This window comes from Aptenodytes forsteri, unplaced genomic scaffold (genome assembly GCF_000699145.1).
Source record: "Aptenodytes forsteri isolate BGI_AS27 unplaced genomic scaffold, ASM69914v1 Scaffold224, whole genome shotgun sequence".
NCBI lineage: Eukaryota > Metazoa > Chordata > Aves > Sphenisciformes > Spheniscidae > Aptenodytes > Aptenodytes forsteri.
The window spans coordinates 2,080,077-2,093,786 of record NW_008794879.1 but is presented as its reverse complement, the minus strand read 5'-3'; the positions used below and the strand labels follow the sequence as shown (position 1 = coordinate 2,093,786).

General features: G+C 43.8%; 1 protein-coding gene across 3 annotated transcripts in view; it reads left to right on the top strand.

Annotated features, from left to right (window-relative positions):
• Positions 1–13,710, top strand: part of NRG1 (neuregulin 1) — a 314,057-nt gene that overhangs the window by 208,917 nt on the left and 91,430 nt on the right. For 2 of the 3 annotated variants that reach the window (XM_009274659.1, XM_009274658.1), the window contains exon 1: positions 208–1,451. The exons of the other annotated variant lie outside the window; for it this stretch is intronic. In XM_009274659.1, the coding sequence (XP_009272934.1) occupies positions 824–1,451 (628 nt within the window). In that variant the 5' untranslated portion in view covers positions 208–823. Of the gene's footprint in view, positions 1–207; positions 1,452–13,710 lie in introns of those variants that run through there. 3 annotated transcript variants of the gene reach the window in all.

The window sequence follows — 13,710 nt, the reverse complement described above, 5'->3', positions numbered from 1 at the left end:
GGGGGTGCGGTGGGGGGAAGGAGGAAAGTGAATGAGCGCTCAAGAAGGACAAAGAGGGAGGGGAGAGAAAGGGAGTTACCACCGTCTTGGCATCGCTCTTCCTTTCAAACCTCTGTGTAATGATATTGTTTGCAGTGATGCTCAGACAGCGAGCACCTGCTGCTCTGTAATGATTCAGCCTCTTTCAGCCGCCGCTGTAACACGACAGGATGCTGCTGCTACTGTCACTTCTGCCGCTGCCGCTGTTGTTACAGATTTTGCTTTTGCTCCTTCTACCGCATGACAATTGTTTTCCTCGTCTAAGCAGATACCAGCCTCAGATGCTCAAGGTGAGAGTCTTGCCTTTCGCTCTGGGCTATTGGTTCACTTAATCTGGTCAATTTGTTCGGTGTTCGTGGTTTTCTTTCTCCCACCACCCTCCTTCCCCCTGTTTTGTTTTGTTGTGCTTGCTTTTGGGGGATGTTTCTTCCCTCCCGCAGAAGAGCTGGAATTGCTTGAGAGGCGTTTAAGGAATTATAAAAGTGGCCAGCAAACAGGAGCTCAGTAATTGTGAAGCTACTCTTGCTTCAGAGAGGCAGAGCGAGCGACAGAGGGCTCGGGGGCAGGGGGGGACAGGGGGGGATCTCATTTTTCCTGTGCATTACTCCTCTCCCAGTTTGGATGAAGTTGCTGAGCTCGGACCCTTTGTTGACTCCCACTCTGTGATTTTTGCAGAGTACTGTGACTATTACTACCATCTCTTTTTGTCTGTGTCTCACAGTAATGGACTGTGATAGAGTTAAGGCCTTTTGGAGGTGAGCTGTTTGAGAGCTGATGCTTAAACATGTCTGAAGTAGCTGCCGACACTTTCCCCAGCCCCTCAGCTCAGCTGAGCCCTGATGCATCCCTTGACGGGCTCCCAGCTGAGGAGAACATGCCGGGGACCCAAAGAGAGGACAGGAGGGTCCAGGGGATAGCAGGCCTTGCCGCAACCTGCTGTGTGTGCCTGGAGGCAGAGCGACTGAAGGGCTGCCTCAACTCTGAAAAGATCTGCATCGCCCCTATCCTGGCTTGCCTGCTCAGCCTTTGCCTCTGCATTGCTGGCCTCAAGTGGGTCTTTGTGGACAAGATTTTTGAGTATGACTCTCCTACCCACCTTGACCCTGGGAGGATAGGACAAGACCCAAAGAGCGCTGTGGATCCTACAGCTCTGTCAGCCTGGGTGCCTTCGGAGGTGTATGCCTCACCCTTCCCCGTACCTAGCCCCAACAGCAAGGCTGAAGTGACAGTGCAAAGTGACAGCTCGCTCGTGCCCTCCAAACCATTCCTCCAGCCTTCTCTGTATAACCGCATCCTAGATGTTGGGTTGTTGTCCTCTGCCGCACCTTCGCTGTCACCACCCGCCCTGGAGCCTACCACAGCGTCTCAGGCGCAAGCAACAGAAACCAATCTCCAAACTGCTCCAAAACTTTGTAAGTAGAAGCTATGTGTTTCTTTGTTTTCCTTTCCACACACACACACAAAAAAAAAAGAGGCACTTAACTGTTCTGCAGCTGTCCTCGAGGACATGTGATTGGCATGCAAAGCTTAAATGTACTAAGATGGGTATAGCATGGGTTACCTCCTGAGGAGAGCACCTAGGGGCCTCTGAACTTAGTTCTGAGGTGTGCATTGCAATGAAGAGGGCTTCATTTGGGACCTTTGTAAAGTGCCAGTACCACCCTTTTCTCTGCATCCACTTGTAGGGAAGTCAATGTGATTGACTTCAAGGGTTTATCTGATAGCTATTCCACATGGTCTATCAGCGTATTTTTCATATAAATTTGATTTGTATCCTGTGCTGAATCTCCCATGTGTGTTCATTTTCTTTGCCTTGCCTGCAGAGCACCTCTGCTACCTCCTTCCTGAAGTCTGTTGCTGGCAAACATCCCTGTCATCCTCCTGAAATACTCAGGACGCGACAGCGACAGCGTATTTGAAGCAGTTAGAGACTGGGAATTATTAATTTAGCAGTTAGCTTATGATCTTTCCCTTTCTCTTAAGAGCATAGCACGCATTTCTCTGCGTCTTTCCCTTCTTCCAGGAGCTGATTGTTGTTGAACCTGTTCCTCAGACATTGCCTCATTGACTTTTGTGGGGCATTTCAGGAAAGCATTCTTGCCGATGCAGGAGGGATCAGTTTCCAAATTAGTCTTTGCTCATCCTTAAAGCAAAAAATACCCAGGGTACCTGGATTATTTTCTCAGTAGTGATCATAAAACATCAAAATACTGCATTGCTGAAGTGTAATTTCTTTGACATTCATCATTTTAACCCATCAAATCCAGAGCAGATCAAGCCAGCAGTTTCTGAGCTGTGTAAAATTGTGCAACTCTAGTAAAAGAGAAGACAGTGCGCCGTTGTGCTGAGAGCACAGGGCTGAGGTTTCCTTTGGAAAGCTGCAGTGATTAGAATGATCGAATTGCCTTGCAGGACCCCATCTCATTTATTCTGCCTCGTGCCTTCCCTGTAATGCCGCAGGATGGCCACCTTGTAGGTGGTACATACTGGACCTCACCCTGGAGCCCTGAAGTCACCAAAGTTAGCTACTGAGTTTAGCCCCACCAAGACTGGATTCAGTATAGATACGTGGCAATTGGATTAGACATAACATTTTGGGCCAACCACCTTGCCAGTGAAAATGAGCATAACTACAGTGATTTCAGTGGCGGTCCTTTCAGCTGAGAGTCAGTCTTGAACAGCAATTCCAGAATCACTGAAAGAAAATTTTAAGTATTCCTGTAGAAGCCCTGCTGCCTTTTGCTTAGATAATGGGTGACAACCAGCCTTTGGATTATAAGAATTTGTCTGATGGAAACAGTCTAATAGGGAAATATTGCCGTGCAGTTAAATGACAGGGGGCTTTGTCTGTTGTAGGTAAGACATTACTTGAATTATTGGGACACTTAACCACCTTTGCAGTTATATAATATAGAACTATACTAAGTGATTTTTTTTTTTTTTTTTTTTTTTTTTTTTTTTTTTTTTTTTTTTTTTTTTTTTTTTTTTTTTTTTTTTTTTTTTTTTTTTTTTTTTTTTTTTTTTTTTTTTTTTTTTTTTTTTTTTTTTTTTTTTTTTTTTTTTTTTTTTTTTTTTTTTTTTTTTTTTTTTTTATCGCTGATGCAGAAAATCTTTTTTTGTAGTGCAAATATCGTAAGTGACATTAAAGATATGCAGCACTTTTTACTTCATAAAGTGACCAGGGGCCACCATCCAGTCAAAATGGCCTCTGTCATGCAAGAGGGAGAAGCAACCAAAAGCTAGTTATGCCAGGACAACCCTCATCCTCTTGAATTTCCACATGTGAGACAAGCCTTTATCAATAGCGTCCTAACTTCACCTCTGGAGTAAATGAAGGGGGGGGAAAAAAGAGTTTCTTTGGAGCAGTCACTGACGAAAAGCCATTATCTGCATTCAGATCTGCTCACATCTGGGAAATAAATCATTGTCCAGAAATTAGGTGATTGGGTTGAGTTGTTTTTTTTACTGTTGCCTTAATTTTCTTAAGGTAAATGTGTTTTAAGGTATCATAGACTTCCAGATAGATACAGACTGAAAGGAGAGGGAGAACTGGCAGCAGGTCAAGTTTGGGTTGCTCTGAGGGAGAAGGTTGTGTAGACGGTATTTATTCTAACTGTGGCACATAATTCTGACTATGGCAAGAGGCTGCAATTCCCTGTAAAGAAAAGGAAGAAAATATAGCTGGAAAACTGTACTGTAGAAGAACTGCCTAAGAATTCAAAGAAGCATGAAAAGAACTTTTTGGACAGCTCTAAAAACACTGTCTTGGGTTTTTTGAAACAGCTGCATTTCAAACACATCATTGTGTTTTATGTAGAGCAAGATTTGTTGGAGAGGTTGACAGATTACATCAGTGATAACTTTTTTTTTTATGAATGCCTTTGACAGCTATAAAATTCTCAGAGAAATGGTTTGGAAAGTAGCATCTGCAAATTGGATTGTCCTTTCTTTTGCTTCTCAGTGTCCTTTTTTCCATTTCAGGCAGAGTGAGGTAACTTGTTCCCAGAAAGCCCCTTTTGTGCTGATAATTTTTTTTTTTCCAGTACAGAAATAAAAAAGAACTGACACATCTCATATTCTGTGGCTGATGTATTGTTTCTGAACCAAGCCCTTCCATGAGTTTCCAAATCCTTTTCTCTTCTTCTCCTCTCTTTTCTGTCTTACTCAGCATATTCCCCTTAAAGCTGTATCCTTCAAGGTCATAGTCTGCAGAGAGCTAATTGATTCTTCTTTCTCCTGGAGCCTGGGAGAGAAAGCAGAAGAGAGACAATCCTAGTAATTGTGTCTGGTGCATTAGAGTCAAGACTGGTCTCACCCCTATTATTATACTTTGCCCTTTATCAATACAGAAATAATCTCTTCCTTTCTGTTTGGTTTACGTTTTATATTGTAATATCATTTCTCCTTTGATGAAACAAAAAGGAAAGGTGAATGTTTTAAAGCACTCCCATACTTAGCAAGCGTGTCAATCTTAGCATAATTACACCAGAGAAGATTTCATTACAAGTGGGATATAATATTACGCGCCAACCTACAATCTCCCTCCCTCTGAGAAGACATGCAGATTGCAAAAGTGCTAACACGTTTCAGGAGCTAAATTTTACTTCTTCCTACACCATCACCTTTAAATACAATTCCACCCTTTACCCAGGCTGGTAATAGACACAGCTCTGTAGTACTGTCAAAACTGTGATTCTGTAATAACTGCATCTATACATCTGCAAACCAACCACTCCCCTCTTTACAGGTCTTCCCACTGCCTTCGTTTTGCATTTAAGCAGATTTCTCCCAAAACCACCCGCCAAGGTCTGTATGGGGTTGCCTTTCTGGGGTGACAGCTCTGCCAAAGGATGCAGTACTCCTGCGTTTTGGCTCTGCCCCAAAGCAGAGGTGCCTGAGCTCTTGGCTTTGGGATCACAACTCTCCTGACTTTGTGAGGTGCCACGGGGCACACAAAAGGCAGGCCAGGAGATAGACCACAGCACGAGGACTTTGCTGGAGTGGGTTTCCCCGTGAGCAGAGCAAAAAGCCCGGCAGAGAGCAGGACTCAGAGGATGCGCCTCCCCGGCAGCACAGCCGCACTGCCCCTGCGTCCTTTCCGCTTTTGGCTTCCCTGACCACCTCGGGTGCTGTGTGCTGACAGGCCGCGCTGGTGGCCAGCAGGTGACCAACAGGCACATCTGCATCTCCCAACCTCTGTGCCCACTGAGTTGTGCTGGTTGTAACACGCAGAGGTGGGTGGGTGGGTGGGTGTGTGCAGCGCTGGACCTGTGCATGCCCCTCGGGGGCAGGCAGGGCTCCCTCCTACCTCACCAGTGCTGGCCCTTGCCTGGAAAACGTGGCAAAGCAGAGAAAGGGCTGTGCACTGCTGTCAACCACCCCTGACTGGGACTGCTCCCTTCTTGTGTTTCTGATTTCTGCTGCCACTTCAGGTGTGCTGGGCCAGCATCAGCAAAGGCTGCTGCTTTCTCTTCCTCGGTAGAAAAAGTGTTAAGAGTGCCTCTGAGGACTGGTAGTGGGTGTTTACCTAGGAAATGGTCTCAGCTCCCCGCCAAAGTTATCCAGGCACAATGGCTGAATTTCTTGTGTCTTTTTAGAGCTAGGGGTGGGAAAAATGGAAAGAAAACTAGCCTGTTCCTTGTTTTGGAATCATACTGTAAATATTCCTTGCAATTTCTCTCTGCTTTTTTCACCTCTGCTTGGTCTTTCTCAGCTCTGCATTTGATGTCCTTTCTCCTATACACAGTGATTTGTGAAAGTCTGTATTTTACCTCTGTGGCAGGCTGGAGGGAGCCTTTCCCTCCAGTTATAGGTGCTGCAGCCCAGCTGAAGGCTTCAATTTATGGACAGCAAGGGTTTGTTCATAGCAGCTTCACATGGTGTTTGTTCCTTTTCTTGAAACAGTCTAATTCTGACCCATGCTCTGCAGTTCAAATCCCCATCACGATGCCGTAGGGTTGAGTCCATGCCTGGCAGCCTCTGAAAGTGTCAAGGTCAGGGATGTCTCAGAGAGCCGCAGGGGACTGTACTCACAGGAGGGGAGAGCAGATGATGCAGCACAGGCTGTATACCAGCTTTTTCTACGCTCACTGTTATTATGCAGGGCAGCGCCACAAGGGAGATTGCTTTTTCCCCAAAGCTTGAAGATGCAGGAGGAGAGCACCTTAAAGCAGATGTTGCTCCATTTCTGATACAGTATTGATGTTGATTAGCTTCAGACACCTGACTTAAGTGCCTACATTAGGAAGCTAGGCGGCCTTCGGCTTCCTATTCAGCATAAAGGGAGAGACCTCTCTCAGGCGATTCCCAGCGTGAGTCTAGCTAGCAGGAGTACCTCTCTTTCTCCAATGAATGTATAGGGAGACTAACCTTGCAATTCAGTTTCTACGTTAAATGTCTGCTATACAATATGAAGACTTGTTTTGAAAGCCATGACTTTTCTTTGACATGTCCTGTGAATTAACAATGTCTTGTCACAGGGAAGTTATAATTAATCATGGTTAAGATACCAGACAAGTTCTGAGCCTAACTCAAGAGCGTAATAAAGAGACGCTGATCTCAGTAAGCCCTGGAGACACAACTGGGCCTCCATTAGCAAGCAGCAATAAAGCAAGTGCCACTGTGCTGAGCCAGCCAGTCTGTATTTCCCTGAAACACTTCTTTCTCTGCTTTCCCAAAGGTCATGGTGGCTTACAGATGTATATACTTGTGGCAGGAACACTCAGAGTAGAGTGGGATTGGGACTGATGGGGTGAGATGCACAAGATGCTGCAATTTTTAGGGAGTTCAGGTCCATTAAGCCTTCTAAAGTGATAACTGAGACTTCCTCTCCCCAGCCCAGTTAGTCACACTGTCTTTAAAATGCCCTCAACAAGCACACAGTTTGTTCAGACTAATTTATTGTTTTGTTTCTTTTTGTATCTCTACCATCCCCCTTTTTAACATTCGTTGCTTGCATAGGAACAGTTCTTCTATTTAACATGTGAAGGACTGAACTGATCGGTCCTGCGTTTCTTTCTCTTGTTCAAGCACCCCAAATTCATGGCTTTCAAAACTACCACATGGGTGTGGTGTTTCTTTCGTGCACCATGCATCATGTGCAGAACATGATGGAGAAAAAGCACTATTTCCTGAAGTATTTTCTTTTAATAACAGTCTGAATTTCTCAGTGCAAAATAGTAGCATGCACTTGTATTTCTTTTTAAAAGCTTCATTTTACTTTGTAAACTTCACTGAGAATAACTTATGTATTCATGCTACATGGAACTTCTGCATGGTCTCCCTCCTCATTTATATACATATGAGTATGTGAGTATAGAAAATACAGTAGGTATATGGAGTATATGGCCATCGTTTCTTTATTAAAAATTACATCTGGGACTGTACTGCATCATAAGTTTCTAAGCAAAACTGATTAAAAATTGATGTCATAACAAAACCCAGTGTTTGGATTTCCACCACAAGGGACTGAAATTATCATCCTTCAGTATCTATTGTACTTTTAAGTGAAATATTTTATTTCCTATTCACGCACTGCAAATAAACACACACAGCAGCCCACCTCAGATTTGTAGTGCCTAACTTTCGGGTGCAGAGAAACCTTGGGGAACTTTCTCAGCATCAGATGACAAGGCAGAATTTGGCTTGCTGGAGGCTAAGTAGCAGGTTAATTGTGATGCAGAGGTGGAATGATATAAATGAACGTTTTCATCATTTGCAGTCTTGCTAATGGAAATGCAATGGATTTGCTGCAGAAATCCAACTCGGAATCAATAGCAATGCAATGAGGCAGCTGGTTCAGGGAGAGCACATGCGATGCCAATCTACTGCAGACAGTACCTGGGCAGAGATTGCTCTGGCTCTCTGTCAGGAAAGGGCAGACAGCCCTAGAAGATGCCATGGCAGGTGATGAAAGACTTCTGAAAGGAAAAAGCCTGCTTCACCTAGGATCGAGCGGTGTTAGGCTTTCTCTGACTGAGGGAAAAGAATTGTTTTCTTTGAGGAATTCAGATCTGTTTGGATCCAAAGATGTCTTTTTTGCTACAAGGTACTAAGTTAAGCAAAGGCAGGAGTCTTTGTGCTTCAGGTCATGTTCAGGCCACATGAAATCAAGGAAGGACTGAGTCATGGTGCGTAACTTTGCAGACAGGTAGGCAGTTTTAGAGTATTTCCTGCTAAGGGTTTCTGCCCTCTTGCTCCCCAGGCAGACCACGGAGAGGAGCAGGCACTGCCTTTTTGTGGATTGCTTTATAGTAGGCACACTGGCTACCTTTACTGTTTATACTGCAGGGAGCCCAGTTTCCTGGAGAGTGAGCACTGTGAATCACATCTTGATCTTTCACATTAAAATGTTATATGAAGTACCAGACTCAGTAGGAGGCACACATTAAACTCAAGAGCCGGAGCATGACCGTTGTTTTGCAATTAGAGATCTCTTGAAAGCAGCAAGGGAGAAATACCTATGCATTATTTTTGGACAATGTAATGTCTGCTTATTTACAGCCTGTCCTGTCTCATCCTGTCTGTCATCCCCACCCCCCCATCCCCAGTATAGTCTTAGTCACTGAGACAAAAGGAAAGGTTTTAGCGGGGGAAAAATGGGCAGGAACAAATCCAGTGGGACATTGCTGGCTGCCACGCAGGGCTACTCTAAGCTAAACCAGAGGCAAGGTCCATCCAGCTCTGGGCAAGATCGGTAGTATTGTGGCATCCATCTATTACCTTTGCTCCTGTATTGTTTTATTATGAAAGCCTTGTTTTATTATATATCTTCTCACAGAGTATATTCAGCTTTTTCACATACGCTTTTGCTACCCCCTCCCCCACTTTTTCTTTTTTATATCTATGCTTCATCCTGGAACTTGCTGGCAGTGCATTCTCATAACTCAGACAGCTTTTTATTTTGGCAATGAATATCGCTTCAGTTTTTGAGATGAAAGGAAATCAATACTGGGTTGGTAGTCACATGGCACTGGGGGGAGTATGAAGCTATGATCTTAAGCATGATTCGTGACATAGTTCAGTATTTCTATGGAATTCCTGAAAGAGATTTGAATTTTACAATTTTTAACAGTCAATTAATTCATGTGATTAGACAGATCAAAGGAGAAAAAAAGAGTATCATCAAGCTTGTTCAAAAGGCTTTCTCTTATGCAAAAAAAGACAAGACTCCGAGATCATAAAAGATGACTTGAATCTTCTAAGGTGTGAAGCTGCTGGAACTGCGTCTCAAGAAGAGAAACTTATGCTTCTCACTATACTAAATTAATCTGGATAATTAATTTAGTTTTTCAGCTGGAATAAAATGGCCTGAATTTTCACTGGCATAAAGGTTCTTAGGTCCATAGCCCTGTAAGACCTAGCAGAGCATTGGGATGCTCTGGTCCATGACCTACATGACAGAGTATCTTCCTGACTAAGGTTTCTCCCAGACCCCCACCAGTTGTGGTGTGAAGACTGAGAGCGAGACAGTGTCTGCTTTTTCCCTTATTCTAGCTTTGCTTTTAAGCAGAACTGCCTACTTTGACTTTGAAAATATGTGTTTGTATTCTGGCCATTCGTTCATTTACACCTTTCTCTTCTAGATTAAAAAGCTCTTCCGTGCCATGTATTTTCCCCTCACAAAGGTGCATATACACTATAATCAGCTCAGCTTTGGATAAGCCTTTTTGACAGGACAGGCAGGCTGAGCTCCATAATTCTCCCCATGGAGGGAATTGTTTTCAGTCCTTGAATTATTTCATCCCCCTTCACGCTTTCTTAGTTTTCAGACAAATAGAGCTATAATTTTGATATGATACTTATACATGGGCTAGTCCAAAATCCCAATGAAGGACAACAAAATCTGCTCAGTGTCTTGGTCACTGTTCAGAAGCACCGAAGATGCATGAAGTAGCACCAGTGTCTGTTTAATATTTTAAGCAGTAAATCAGTAATAATGTCCAGAGCAGAAGACTCATGTCTCACACATGCAAGGGCCCTCACTGTTCTGCTTCTTGACCCCCAAGGTCGCGTGCTGTTCTTACTGGGGTGGAACAACAAACCTAAGAGCCAGTCAAGGGAAGAAAAGACAAATATTGCCCGTCCTTGGCAATGCTGTGTGCATTTTAGGAGGAGTTTCAGCTCTGTCATTCCCCAGCTGGTTCTGTGCTGCTCTGAAGGATGCCCTCAGCAAGGCTTCTTGGGTGAACAGGAGGTCGTCTCAATGGTTTTAACTGTGCAGGCTCCCCTATTCACTTGACTTCTGCTCACACTTTCAAAGATTTCTCCCTCTGGGCTCTGCTGACACTTCTCCCATTGTTGGCCCAAGGACCTCTGCATCAGTTTGCCCTTTATTCAGTTTATTGTCTCAGCTCTTCCAACATTTGGTTCTTCCTTCCAAAAGCAGAAACAGCCCCAGAGCATGGATTTGTGGGAGGAAAGGATTTTGGTGTTTGTGCATCGCTCCTGTCTACACAGCTTAACGATATTTTTCTTATGTGATGGATTCTCTTGCATTTCTGTCCTACAGGGAGTCTGCTGCATGGACTCAGCCTGATAGGGTTGCATGACACCCAAGCATCTTTTATCATCACAGGACATGGGAATTAAGGAGCATGATCGTATCAAGAAAGTCACAATGACTAATAATTTCAAGATAGCTGGGACTTTCAAGACATTTTTATATTTTCAAGATAGCTTTTCTTGGGCTGTTGGTGTGCTCATCACGACGGTTAGCAATGTGAAGGTAATGCTGCCTTAGCAAGGGAAATGACGTGTGTCAGGGTGAGAGAGACAACTGTAGGGGAATGGAAGAATGATCATTTCTGTATCGTCTGAGCTGGTCAGGGAACAAACTAGTGAGCGTGTTGTTAGGGTTTTAGGAATTAAAGAGCACAAGATAAGAGGGATGACAAAAGGCTTCCTGCTGTGTTGATACAGGGGCTTGGAGAGGCTTGAGCTCATACTTGCAAGAGAGGAACATCATTAAGTAGCCAGGAAAGTGCCAGGAAACTGGGAAGAAGTGGTTGTATCTGCCAAGCACAGGAGAGCAGGGGAGGTCTGATCCTTTCTCGACTGGAATAAAGCAGGAAGAATCTGTTGCCCAATGCCACAGGTGCCTGCAGTCTGCCTGGGACTTGCAGGAGATCCCGAAGCAGCTTTTCCCCCTGCTGAGGGGCTGGACTATGAATACAGTCATCCATTCTTTGGCCATGCTGCATTTCTAAGGGAGCCTCTGCAGGGCAGATCCTCTTGCCATCCAGCCATGCTGAGCACGGGCTCCTCACTGATGCTGAGGTCCAAGGAAGTACCCTTCGCACCCTGCTTTCCCCAGCCTCCCTGAGAGCTGGAGCCACTCTGCTCTGCCTGTGCAGCGAACGCTGCAAAGTGGCTCTCTGTCACTGAATTACCCCCCATCATTTTGTTCAAAAGCCCTTGTTGCACTACACCCATTGCCTCATGGAGGTTAGTCAGCCAGCCCTACTTTTTGGAGACTTTGATTTAGTATTGATAGATTTTGAAGGTTATTGTAACAATTTTTGCAAACTCCTTCAGCTGTGTAACTTTCGTGACGTACGGCTGTGTATGTATTCTGTTTGTGTGCAAAGAAAGGCTGTGTTTCAGGATCAAAAAGCATTATGCAATAATGCATTAGCACACAGAGTCTTTTCTTCAAAGTCAGTTAACAGAAAGATACCTCAAAATTCTCCTTTTGCTTTATAAAATGGCATCTGGCCAGTAAAGCAACAAATACACTGGTTCAAGAACATGGCTCGCAACCTCTCTGTTGCTTGCTAGCTCCAAGCATTTGAATTCACCATGCTGTAGAGATTAATGGAGATCTCTCAGATAAGTAGCTTTTGAAGCAACCCTGTAATTTTCCTAATTGTTGCTAATCGACTGTTTAGTGTGTGCAGTTTTTCCTTCTCCAAATTTGGAGGAAGGATTAAAAAGACATGTTCTGTAAGTGTAGTCAGATAGCTGCTATAAGCCCAGGAAGCAGATTTACTAGCTGTGAGTCAGAGGAAGTATCAGTTCCCTCAAGCCACTTAGCTGGGCAGAAGCTGGCAGGGGAGGGGGCTGAAGACAAAGAAAACAGAAAAATATTCTGATTCTTCCTGAACAGGACTGAGATCCAGTGAGCATGGCATGTCAGTATACCAGCATTCAAGGGAGAATTCGGTATCTAAATTAACTTGCCCCTAACAGATATCTAGCAGGTTCCCCAAGTTGCAGAGTAATATGTGGTTATGCTCTGCTTTTGCTTTTGCAGATTATCTGTAATGTCTTCTCAGGGCTGTTACTGATACTTTCAGGATGCTAATACATATTGATTTTAACAAATGGGTATACCAGCGCTACTGTCTGTTGTTAACTAACATTTCATTCATATATTAATTTTCATACATTACTCTGTTTTACAAATGGTGATGGCATAATGACAAAATATTCCTGATAATTAATCTAAAATGATGACTTAGCAGGACCACTGACAAAGTTTTGAAAAAACGCAGCTTGCAAATGTTGTTCAAGTCATGTAAATACTGCCCCTGCAGAGGAAGACTTAAAAATGTCAGTCAATAGAGAAAGATCAGACAAATTACTTGACCATGACTTTTGTGTAATGACAGGTCATATAAGAGAAAATTTGGGGTGTTCAGATCTGGCAAGGAAACACTGCATCGTGTGAGAGTGAACTGAAAATAGATTATTCAAGCTAGAAATTAACAACAGTTTTTTTAAGAATAAGCCTGTTCAGCTGCTGGGATTTTTACTTTGGGGGTTAATTGACCTCCACCAACCAGTTGGGAAGAATGCATGTCCCAACCAGTAATGTCACCAATTGTACCACAGTAAGTTGCTACCCCAAGGTGACTGATTCATACCCCAATCTCATCAAGAGAAAAGCTTTAGCAAATTCAAATCCCACCCTCTGGTGACTTTGGGTGAATGCAGATTTCTTCATGTTTACAATAATTACTTGACACAACTCTTTACCTACACACTGACTCTAGTTTTCACTGAAAAGGGCAGTTCAGCTACACTGGTCTTTGTTTTACCTTGTGGTAAGTTCAGGATTGAAAATGCTCTCTACCTTTCCAGTTGCAGCTTGACGTCTCTGGGCTTGCATGTAAAAATAGAAGAAACCTTGGAATGACCATTTGAAATCTAACGATAATTCTGCTTTAAATTCTGCTAATGTAAAGAGCATTATGTTCCATTCTTGTGGGGAGCCCATACGGTGAATATTCATAAAGCATAAGAAGACTATGTAGCAGAAGGACCACAAATCTAGACATATCTGTAAAACTATGACAGCTTCTGGGGATGCTCACTTGCTAACAGAGCTTTTAAAGTTGTCAATTTGTGACTTCCCATGTGTGATCTCAACCTCAGTCTTTCCTGTGCTTCATTTTCTCGCGCTGTTAGTGATCTGCCCTTTTCATTGCTTGAGAAGCCTTCAAGCTCATGCTGCTTGGCATTCTCAGCAGACTTGGACCCAGAGATCTGCTCCTGAAGGCAGCTCATGTTTTGAATTATGCATAAGTCCATCACGGAGGGGCTGCACTTCATGGCTCCTTTTTGGGGGAGGTGATGTAAGGGAGTCAAAGTAATATAGTGACACTTTTCATTTTTCATGTCCTAGCTCAGTTAAGAGCAACCCTTGAATTGTGTCATTTTTCTCCCATG